The sequence below is a fragment of the Phalacrocorax carbo genome, chromosome 1, assembly GCF_963921805.1.
Source record: "Phalacrocorax carbo chromosome 1, bPhaCar2.1, whole genome shotgun sequence".
In the NCBI taxonomy this organism is placed as follows: Eukaryota; Metazoa; Chordata; class Aves; order Suliformes; family Phalacrocoracidae; genus Phalacrocorax; species Phalacrocorax carbo.
The window spans coordinates 64055522-64067533 of record NC_087513.1 but is presented as its reverse complement, the minus strand read 5'-3'; the positions used below and the strand labels follow the sequence as shown (position 1 = coordinate 64067533).

The 12012-nt window shown below is 39.4% G+C and overlaps 1 protein-coding gene across 2 annotated transcripts in view; it reads left to right on the top strand.

The window, feature by feature from the left end:
• The window catches only part of BRAF (B-Raf proto-oncogene, serine/threonine kinase), an 87810-nt gene that overhangs the window by 38037 nt on the left and 37761 nt on the right, over positions 1-12012 (top strand). The window contains exons 4-8 of one of the 2 annotated variants that reach the window (XM_064457226.1): positions 4926-5029; positions 5782-5884; positions 7164-7312; positions 8500-8619; positions 11638-11682. In XM_064457226.1, the coding sequence (XP_064313296.1) occupies positions 4926-5029; positions 5782-5884; positions 7164-7312; positions 8500-8619; positions 11638-11682 (521 nt within the window). The remainder of the gene's footprint in view (positions 1-4925; positions 5030-5781; positions 5885-7163; positions 7313-8499; positions 8620-11637; positions 11683-12012) is intronic. The other variant, XM_064457236.1, reaches the window with a different exon arrangement.

Here is a 12012-nt window from a genome sequence, read left to right as displayed (position 1 = left end):
ATTTTGCAGTCTGTAATGGCAGCTTCTGTGCTATGCTGTAGTTTTGTATAGCCCATGCTTGTCCCTTTTGAAAATTGTTTGCTGAACCAAATATTGAAATTGTTGTAAAAACCGAAACCTTTTCTGATCTACAAATCTTAGGCATGTAAGTAACTTAAAAAGAAAACCCTTAGCAATTAGAATTTGGAAACAGATCCCCTAATTGAGTAGTGTGAATTACTAGGTGGTAACTGTTGTGAAACATTTAGATTCTTTTACAAAATAGAGGGATCAAAAGATAATGGATGTACCTGGACAAAAGGAGTTTGAAAAAAATATTAAGCATTGTTTCAATAAAATGCAAACATTGTTCAGTTTCCTGGATTACAGTGATGAGGGTGCAATATATTGGAGTAAATCAGAAGTTTTCTCATGCGGAACTGTTTTTGTCAAAAAATTCTGAGTTAAAATGTTCTGTGGGAATCCTGTCAAAACTCTTGATGGAGTCGATAAACCCACTTTAATTCCTGCCTGTGTGCCAGGCTGGAGCTGCCGGCTCCTGCCAGGCAGCCTTGGGGGCTCAGCAGGTCACGGGGCTGCTCCACACCGGGGGTCCTCCTTCCAGTGCTCCCAGGCTGTGGAGCCGCAGCCCTCCCTCTCGCTGAGGGTGAGTAGGAAGCTGTTCTGAAACTCCTACTTTGGGGAGCCTGTCTATTAGCATAAAAAAAAAATAAATTTCCCATTCTTAAGGTTGAGTTGCTCTCCAAATCACTGTCTTGGAGCTGGATTTTTCTTTAACTTCACTGTGATTTGGGTGTGAGAAGAGGATGGGGGGCGAGGAAGAGGTTTTGGAGGTGTATGCTTTGCAGGGTGAGATTTCAGCTTTACAGCAGGCGCTGGTGGGGACTGAAGCAGGGGGCTGAAGGGCTACATGCACAGATGGTGATAGACCGAACTGTACCAGTCTGGGAAAATGATTAATCAATACTACAGGGGTTTATTCTAGTATTTAGTTCTTTTAAGCCTTCTGTTTCTTTGCTCAGGAGTTCTGTAAGAGAATGTTCTAAATGTGATGCTGATTCAGGATCCTGATGATTTTAAGAGAAATCAAAACAGTTCCCTAACTGTTTTTTAGCTGGATCTTGTCACAAATGGCAGTGAAGAGAACAAATGTTCTATCCATGTTTCTAATTGCAAGTTGCATAAATATGGCTCAGATTTTAATGAAGGGTATTTGAGAAACTAATGCTGAGGAACAGTAAATAAGTGAGCGAGATGCTTAATGCACATTTTTCATGGTCCTATTGCACTTGCGTATCTGTAGACAGCCTTCGTTCTGATACTGCCCAGATTTTGCAAGCTTGTGTTTCTGACCTTAACGATCTCTTAAAAGGAAGCCTGTAACGTCATAAATCTTCTTTTCAGTAGAATTAAAAAGAAATAAAATAATCTGAAGTGGCATTATTTACACCAGTGTAATTCATTAATAGAGTTGGAACTTTTTGGTTCCTGATGCAGATCTTTGCTTTTGGTACTGGAGAATGTTGTCGTCCCTTATGGAGGATGAGTGCAGGAGGAAGAAAATGCCTTCCAGTGAGCACAAGGCTCCGTCCCTCTTTCTCTTAATCTCTCTTTAATCTTAGTCACATTTCCACTGCTTGACTTTCCCTCACACAGGTCTAGATTTTACTACCCTGGTTTCTTTTAATACTTACTGCCTTGAAGTTTTCTGCCTGAGCTAGTACCTCTCCCCCCTCTATGCTCAGTTCTAATGCTTTGCTTAGGCAGTCCCTTCCCATGGTGCTCCTTGTCCAAAACGAGCCAGCTTTTCTCCTAATCACAGCATGAAAGCTTCCTATTCAGGATGTGCTTGCATTGCCTCCCCAGCTGTTTCAGCCAGTTCTCCCCTACATGGTAGTTCATCATACCTTTGTTTCCTGCCCTCTGCCTCATTTAGCTGTTCAGTCTGTCTTCCGTCTGTCCTGTTTGGATGTTTCCCACCAACCTGCTGATGGCAATCCCCTCTCACAGTATACACATGCTTTCCCTAGTGAGTTCTTAAGTTTGTCCTGCTTCTCTCCTCCCATTTCTCCTTCATGCCCAACCATTTTCTTGGCTCTCTTTAGTCCCCTTTTCCCCTGCCACGGTCTGTCTGTCACCCTCTCAGTATCTGCATTTCTTCTTCCACTGTGGTATCAGTGGTGAAGTACTCAAGGTTGCTGGGAAGTGTCTGGGGGGGCTCTACCCCAATCCAGTGGGATTGGCCAAATAGCCTTGAGCCAAAGAATACTCGCTTGCTCCATCAGAGTGGCTCATGATTGGACCCGACGTGTGGGGGAAGTTGGAGCACACCTCTGAAATCCTCAGGGATTTTAGTCAAACTCTTAAAAATATTTACTCTGTATTTGTAACTGTATGCCTTGGAGGCAGGGAGAACTTGTCACCTGACACGGAGGGGACAGTCAGGTTGGTTTAGGGATCCTTGGCAGCATCATGATGGCACTAAATTGTAGTTTAAATTAAAGCTTTATTTTCTTAACATATGATTGGTATAGCACAGAATTTAATTAGAATGACACTGGATGATATATACAGGCAGAATCAGTATAGTACAATTTATAAGTAACACAATACAGAATTTATAATACAATTTAAGTTATAATTTTGAATCACCTGGACCCTCTGCAGATCAGGTCAAATCTTAATATGTGGTTTGTCATATCAATATAACAACCATAATCTAGACTCTAAATTCATATTAAAAAATATGAGTCATTCCCTCAATGCTGGGATGAAGCAGAGGACGGTAGAGGTATCCCTGGCCGTGGCAGGCCCCGGGTCTGTGTCCAGCAGCAGCTCTGGTCCAAGTCCTAAAAGGGGAACTTAAAACTGCTTGACCTTATAGACAGTGCTCTGGGTGCTTCCCTGTTCTGTGACGGGGCTGTCACCACCTCCTGGTGGCCCTGGGTGCCTGGGACCTTCAAGGCCAGCAAGGAAGGGAGTAATCAGCCTGGCACCCAGAAACCTTGAAGCCAGTAGGGAGGGCGTGAAGAAGTCTCTCTGGTTTGTCTACTTTGTTCACAGGACCTTCAGGGCCTGATAATGAGGAGAAAGAGAATGAGCATGTGACCCACGCGGTCACAGAGAATTGCTGTTTGCCTCATAAAATGGCATTAGTTATGCAAACCACATTGCCAGGGGGTGGGAGCAGGAGCTACTGGTCCCAGAATGACCCTATGAACAGTTGGTTTCAATGTGAGCAATTAGTTTGGTGAAGACTTAAGAAACGGAGGGCCAAGTTTTACAATGGAAAGATGTTGACAACATTGGCAATAATAGGTGCTCCCAGGTTCCTTCTTAATACCAGTGACAGGTATCAGTAACAGTTAAGGATGTTTTTTGCTGGAGGAATGACTTACAAGTGATTGAAAGCCACAGTGTTAACTTCTAGGATGGGAAGAAGTTACTTAATAAAAAGATGCATTAAGAAGTAATAGAATGCATAAAACGAAGTCACTTACAGCTGAATATCAAGATTGTAAAGCAGTATGCTATAGGATAATTTTTCCAAGGGATTAGTAGAAATGCTCTTTTTTTGAATGTTTGTGTTGACCAGATGAAGTGAACAAATATCCTGTAAGAAGCACTTTCGTATCAATGCGAGGAAGATTTGGAAGCAAAATATTCCTTTAATTTGTGTCTTCTGAGAGAGCATATGTTTGAGTTCTAGAAACGCAATATATAGTGTAACCTGAAGTGGTGTTCGCAAAGCTACTTGAAATAGACTGCTACTTTTCACTGTCATCCTTAAGTAGGACATAGGGCCCCTAAATACCCATGGAAATTTAAGTGCGAGGAGCAAAAACTAGGCTCTGATCCAAAGCCAGTTGAAGCTGCTTAAGAGACTGTTTTTGGCTACTGATGGCTCTGACTTAGGCCACTAGCAAGCTAGAATTGAGTCTCAGGTGATCAGACAGACTTTTTTGGTTAGTTAAGTCTGTGGATTTTCCTTTTGATTCATGTTTGGGGTGCTGTCCATGATTACAGATGTCCCAGTGTGTATACCACCTGAAGTGTTACATATTTTCACTATTGAGTTCTAGAAATAGTAAGTGGGTAATACTCAACACCTTAACTACACTTAATCACCAGATTATGTATTGTTCTGTTTTTATGGCTTGACACTATATACTGTTAAATCACAGGTATACCTGGAGATGATACACTTATTCCTATAAGATATCCCTACAGCTAGAATAGAGACAAGGAAAGTATCTTCAGTTTGCGTAGTTTGCAGAGTTTGCAGTTCTTTGGCTCGTATTAGTGTGCTTCTCCATTTTTCCCATCCTGTTAGTATTTAAAGTTTACAAATAGTGAAACAGAAGAGGAATATGTTTTTCAAATAGGAAGTGTCTGCAGAGTTGCAAATATATGTTAAAGTGAGAGGTTATGATCTGCCTGACTCAGATGATTGTTTTATTTTACTTGTTTGCATGCTTATCTTCTATTTTAGAAACAGAAAATAAAATGTTTACATTTTATAATGTCTTTTTGAGTGGAGTCCAAGTTAGGTCTTTCATTTTAATACCACTTGGCATCTTGCCCCACTTAATTTTACAGCTTGGCCTAACTTTTTAGAGATGGACATTGTTATTAGCAATTGGTGTGCTGTGTCTCCAAGTTCTTGAGGTTGAGAAGAGTTGGAAAGTCATTTTTTGAGTTGGGTCAATATTTCATTCCAAATGTCAATAAAGACACAGAGCTTGTTCCCTCTTCTAGCTGAGCTAGATTGCTTATATATTCTTCACCAATAAAACTTTCCACAGTACAAAATAGATCTTGAAAAAACTCTTACCTAGCATTCTCTGAAGCATCAAGAAAAGTGGGTTTTAGCACTTGAGGGTTGAACTTGTTTTAATTAATTTCTTTTTATATTTGACCTGTAGGTTCCAGCAAGATGTGGAGTGACAGTCCGAGACAGCCTGAAGAAAGCTCTGATGATGAGGGGTCTTATTCCAGAATGCTGTGCTGTTTACAGAATACAAGATGGGTATGGTTTGTGTGTGATGGTTTTTGCTCTTAGAATCTCTTCTTGGAGTTACCCAGTATGGCAGATTCTGCCCAACGTTGTGGGAGTTATTTTCAGAGCTCAGAGTGGTATGATACTTTGCACTAAAACAATTTATGCCTTGAAGACATGTCTAAAAAGAATGGCAAACTCCTAGAAAAAGATTTAATCACTTCAAGAACAGGCATAATAGAGTAATATGAGCTTATAGACTGCTGGCAAAACACTGGTTAATCAAACTCACGCTAACCAAACAAGTATTAAATAGGTTTTGTTAACTTTCAGGTTTTATTTGAATTGGTTATCATGCATTCTTAACTGAATATAGAATTCCTGTGGGGAAAAAAATGGAGTTTCCAGCCCTAAAAAGTTGTGTATATTATCTTACCACACAAAATTAGCCGTCTCTTTGGAACTCTTGTGGAACAGGTATTTTCACAGGTATTTTATTTGATCAGAAAGGTATCTGCCACCTTGGAACCAAGGAATTGGCCACTATTGGAGCAGGTTGAAAAAGTGCATTTCTTTTGTGCTCTTTGTCCAGGGAAGGTGTGCTTTCCTTGGTATATGTTGAGCTTAATGTCTTGCCTGTAAAGTTTCTTGCAGTTAGACAGGGTAGCAAACCCCCACAGTGCAACTTTCTACCTGATGTCACATCCTCAGCAGGAGACATGCGAGGGCTTGAGCGCAGGGCTTGTGCGCAGATGCTAACGAAAGGCTTACTTACACTTTAGAGAGAAGAAGCCAATTGGCTGGGACACTGACATTTCCTGGCTCACGGGAGAGGAGTTGCATGTGGAAGTCTTGGAGAATGTGCCACTCACGACACACAATTTTGTATGTACTGTTTTTTATGAAGTGTTGAGTAGGGTTAAATCAACTTTCTACTTTCAAATTCAAAATAACAAGTTTGAATAATGTTTTGTGTCTATGGGTTGTGGTGGGGGTTGCAAAATAAGTTTTTAATTAAGTGAATTAGAATTGTAATTGAAATAAGTGGTGTTAGAGTACTTGATCACCCTTAAAACTTTCGCATTTGGATGGAATATACCCTCTAAAATCTATAAATGTAGGGGGTTTAAATCAGCACTGCATTGCAGAGCTGTAATAATAATCTACTATTTTTGTATTGCTGTATCTATAAAATGTATTCTGGGCCTCCCTGCTGGCTCTGCAGCAGCAATTAACTAATGAACTAACTATTCCCAGAGTGGTGCTGACATCATCAGTGATGTTAGTGCACAAATATGTTTTGACCTGATAAGGCACCAAGTAAATGGAAGCTGCTAAACAGAATCCATCTAAATGGTTCTAGCTACATAGAAAAACCTGGAAATAATGTTTGTCACATTGAAAAGAAAGACCTTTTATTTAAACAAAAAAACCCAAATTCTATTTGCAAGCTGCTTAAACTATTTTACTCAAACAAGCTGGTTTGGCTACGGCTAGTTAGATGAAAGTCTAGTAGGCTTAACATTTTTGTTATATCCTTTTGAAATTCTGATTATTACATCTAGTAATACAATTAGAATGTGCTTCTTTGCCAAGTGTTGCTAAATTTGAAAATGAAACTAAATCATTTTTCCACACCTATAATATGGGCATAATATATGTTCAACCTCTTGTGATTTTAAATGTTTCTGAGTTCCAGTAGTCCAGATTACAACTACGTACATAACCATACATAGGAGCCATATATATAAGCCATATGTGTATTTCCTGTGAGTGTTGCACAGAAATGTCATTTCGCTGCTGGAAAAATTAGAAGATGAGATAATCTTTAAGCAGCTTTTGTTTTTATAGGTTGTATCTAATTAAATTCTGAATGATTGTCTCTAGCATGATAATAGTGCGCTGTTTTGCTTCAGATTTGTTGCTGTTTTTCTTACTGCTAATGATGTGAAGCATTAATTCCAAAAAATAGTTGAAAGAAAATTTTAATGCATGAAGACTTTCAACAAGGAGACAATCTTTTATGTAAATCTGGTTTTTGATGCTGGAGCTACAATTTTAAATAAGAGGCTTGTAGGTGTATTTGAGGGAAGTCCAAGCAAATAGCCTATCTTAGGTTTACAGAAGGACTCTACTTAATTATGATTTTTTCCTGATAACATAGGTACGAAAAACATTCTTCACATTAGCATTCTGCGACTTTTGTCGAAAGCTGCTTTTCCAGGGATTCCGGTGCCAGACGTGTGGCTACAAATTTCACCAGCGCTGTAGTACAGAAGTGCCACTGATGTGTGTTAATTATGACCAACTTGAGTAAGTAATCACAATTGGTTTTTGAAGTTGAGCCTTTTATTAAGCTTACAGCTGTCAGTGATTTCTTGTGTTAAATCTGTAACTCAGGAAGTCAGAGGAGGTGCCTGGAAAAAATAGGAGTTCGACTGTTCTTGTGAGACTGCATAACTCATATTCTGTCTGTGCTAGCTCAGACAATCAGTTCATATTTTTTTTGCTGGACTATGAAGTGCTTTCTTTGAAGCATGAATGGGGTGGCTGAGCACTTGACCATATCAGACAGACTTTTCATTGTTCACAGTTGTTATCCTTAATCAAAAGTGGTTCGTTATTTTGTGATGGCTAGGGCCGGTAAATGTTTAGGTATGGGGTTAAATGCAGGTTTATTCCCTTCAACCTGAAAAAAATGTTAAGAGACACTAGTTTAATACGGTGAAATCACAGTTGGTTTTTACAGTGATTGAAAATAAATCCATTAGTGTGTTTGCCTAGGTAAGAAACATAAAAAAGAATGTCCGTAACAGTCGTGTGTTCTTGAGTTCAGTTATTGATCTATTTGTGTAAGTCTCTGATGTAGGTTAAGGAGCCTGTGTAAACTGGCTCTGTGTTCTATTTGATAGGCTTCAGTGGAGGCTATTAAGTCTTTTAAATAGACTTTCATTTAAGAAATCACTTAATATGCTAGGGTTTTTCCGCCAAGAATAAATTCCATTTCTGCTTATGTTTGTACTTGTAACTGTTTTCCTTAGGCACCTCTAGACTTTGTGCTCAGGGCTGATGGATAACATAGTTCTATCCATTTGGTTTTTTTGGCATTGCATCAGTGCAAACATTAAAATAAGTTAGTGTACTCAACATATAGGTGTAAGTTGTGCATTCTTGAGGAACCAGCTGTTTGCAATTTCAACTAAAAGGTTAAAAAATTACTTTCTGCAAAGTTATGTTTAAGGCATGACCTTTTGATCCTTTGTCAAGTAAATATTTTTAACAAATCTGGCAGATAAATATGTTAGTGTAGCCTTTATTTTAAAATCTATTTTGGTGAGGGGTTTGTTTGTGGTTTCGGGTTTTATTTGTTGGTTTGGTTTTTTGGGTGGTTTGGGTTTTTTTGGGGGTGGGGGGTGGTGTCCCAATCTTTGGGTATTATATTGTGAAGCTTCTGTGTTTTGCACAAGTTAGGTTGTTTTCGTTTTGTTCTTGCCTCACAGTTTGCTGTTTGTCTCCAAGTTCTTTGAACATCACCCCATACCACAGGAGGAGGCCTCCTTAGGAGAGACCACCCCAGCATCTGGATCGTACCCCTCAGTGCCCTCGTCAGATTCTGTTGGGTATGACCTTATTCCTGCCGTTTAATAACATAACATTTCAGTACTGTGTGCTTAGAAACACTCAAAATCCTGCTTTGGAACTCACTACATTTTTGTAATCTGGCTTGTCATGCAAATATATCCACCTCTGCTTAACTTTTAAAGAAGTGAATATTTTAATTCACTTGAATGATATCATTTAGTAATGAACTTGAGATAAATGTGTGCTTAAGTATAGAATTGGGGCCTTGCCTGTTAAACTGATTTCTTCTGCATGTTAGCTTAGACCTGGTCTAACCTGGAAAGATTTTTATACTTAAAATTAATACAAACCAAATCTATATCCTTGCAAATTCTTTTAGTTTGTGTTATCAAGCTACAACTTATTTGCCTTGAAGTGATGTACTTCTGTTTCAGAATAAGCCACACCAGTAAAATCAGTATGAACAGATGCCAATTCAAGGTTCATAATACTGCTTTAGTAGCTTTTCCACGTACACATTGCTTTAGGGTCCTTCAGACCAGCTGTCTTCCTCCTATTTAGATGTTGGGATATATCAGTAGCATTTGTTTGCTGCAAATCCAGGTTTTGTAGAACTAGACTGCTCAAACTGACCGCAGCTTCCGCCCCCTGTATTTCCAACAAAGATTCTGGATCCTCTCTCTGTGAAGAGATTAAGTGATAATATTTAGATTATGCTCCCAGTAGCTAGGAGATCACTGACACCACCCAGAACTAGGTAGCTGAACAAATCTTCAGGAAAGACTAACTCAAGGATGCATATCGAAGTCAAGAAACCTGATGCAGACTCATTAACACCACCAAATACAAAAGCCTTCAGATAAACATTCCCAGGATGTGTGCTGCATGGAGATGAACTGAATTTGGCTGAGAGGCTCTCTTGAAATAGTGAGCATTGTGTCCAAACTAAAGCAGAAACACAGCTGGAAGCTACGCAGGCACCTATGGACTCTAACTGGAAGAGAAATTCCCTGGACAGCCAAGACTATTTTGTGAAAGATCAAATATGATGCCTCCCAGGAAAATAGATGGACAGTCCTGCAGAGGGAACCTCATTTGGTAAGTACAAAGAATAGATGATGTTCTTATTTGTACTATTTTGTGCAGTTTCAAGTAAATTTGGAAGTGCCTCTTCCAGCTAGTGGATGTTGCCTTTATAACCTGTGGGTATTAGCACAGCAGATTGTGGACAATGCTGCTGCTGTGGTTCTCTAAGCTAAGCAGGCTCTGCCTTTCTCATGGTACAGCTGAAATTATAACCAGGCTAGAACTATTAGTCAGTGAAGAAGCTTGTTCATACCAACTGTGTTAAACGCCTGCAATACCAAAGGCACTATAGAGCCCCAATCCTAATAGTGGTATATGCTAAATTTTCCTACTTTTCAGTTACCTCTGCCTCACATTTGTGCTTTCTTACCAGTTCATGAGGATACAACAGGATGGATTATCTTAACTGATACATGCACTACTTTAGGCAGCCTTAGTTTCATGAAGTAAAAACTGAAAGGAAAAAGTGAGACCAAAGCTGGTTAATGCCTTATGGTTTTTAACTTCACATATATAAAAAGTTAACATTTAAATATACTTGCCAGTTGAGGTTAAGGTTGCATCTGTAAATGCTTGTGGTTGCAGGAGCTATAAAAGTTTTCTAGCTTTGTACTTTCAGCTTTTTTTCCTTCCTCTACACTTCATTGTTAAAAAAAAAATTACGTCATGCCCTTAAAATTTTATTTATTTTGAAAATGGTTTATAATAATCAGCTGGTGTTCATAAGTAGTGCGCATGTTAAAGTAATGCAATTTTTCCCAAGCATCTGTTTGTAGCATTTCCTTTCCAGAAGCAGCTCAGGTGCTATTGTATGAGCATATATTACTGTCTGTACCTTTCTCCAGTTACCCTTTGCCTTTCTTAAAATGCAGAGAAGTATTACTAAAACATAATTGTGGAAATATTAATTTCTCTTTTGAGGAAAAAAAGGTGGCCTTTTCTATAACAACATACTTACCCACAGTTTTGTTAAAGGGTATTGCTACAATGAGACAACAGTTCAACTGGAATAAAAAAAGAAGTCTGGCATTTGAGGTTGTCTTGTCTGGGAAGAGTGTAAGGGATTGAAATTTGAGAGTTGGGCAATGGGATTGAAAATATGAGGAACTAGTTCTTTATTAATACTTAGTTTAATAATTGTTCCTTTGATTTCTGTTTTCCTAGAATGGCACAGCCCAGAGAGGAAGGGATGTTACTAATCGTTTTGTAAACCTGAGGAAAGAGAAGGCAAGCATCCTTCATCTTCAGCCTTGTGATGGGATTCCTTCAGCAGCAGGCAAAGTGCCCAAAAGAAGAGTTTGTGTTGCAAGACAAGCTCAAGAGCAAAGGCGTGTGTGTTGTGCTGAGAAATTGTCAAAGGATCAAATGGAGAAGCTGGAGAGAGAAAGGGACATAATGGAAAAGACCACTGGACATGATGCAAAAGCTGCTAAACGTGCTGGAGAACTTTGTTTCACTTTGCTCATGTGTAACATCCCAAAGCAATCCAGTCCTGTAGCCTTTCATTCTTCCAACTGTAAGCATAGGCAGTCCCTCCAGACGTTCCACCCCAAGATAAAGGAGCACACATGGTCCCACTTGCACATTTCTGAACCCCTTAAAAAATGTGTCCAGTCTCCACATCAGGTCTTTTGTCCGATTTTGGTTCTTTCAGTTTGCACTATCCTGTTGTGCCAAAGCAGTCATTTTAGTTATAATCTGCACTTAACTGGAAAGGATTATTAGAAGTGTAGGTCTCCCTAATAATAGCCATTTGTAATAAAATTCAAGTACGCAAACTGTATATAATACATTGTATTCATTTCATTCATTGCATCATAAAGTTTTTTCTGTGTCTTTGCTCAACAAATATGAGCACAGAATTTCTGTGAACCCAGTTCCCTGGATCTTAGAGCTATATGAAAGGGGGAGAGAGTAGCTATTCAAAATATTCCAAAGTTGTCTTTTTCAATTTCCATCTTTTCTCTCAGATGTTGTGAAGTTGGGCAAACTCATGAGGCAGATATTATGGCAGGGTAAGTAACTGGTGGAGTGGGTGGTCAGGGGGTGCATGGTCGGACTTTGAATAGCACAGAGGCAGGTTGGACTCGATAGAAACTGAAGTGTCTGCATTACTTGAGGCAGAATGCTGCTAGTAAGCAGGTTGGCAACATCTTGGCTCTTTGAAAAACAACATTTCCCAACATGCTTGATCTTCTAAATTCAAGGAAGAAAGGGGGACTGTCTGGTGCACCATTCTTGGAAGCTTGCCAGTTCCTGCCTTAGAGCAGGCTCCAGCCTGTGATTAAACACCTCTGCTTTCCCTTCTGTCTTCCAAATGTTCACTGATCATTCTGCCTCAGCTG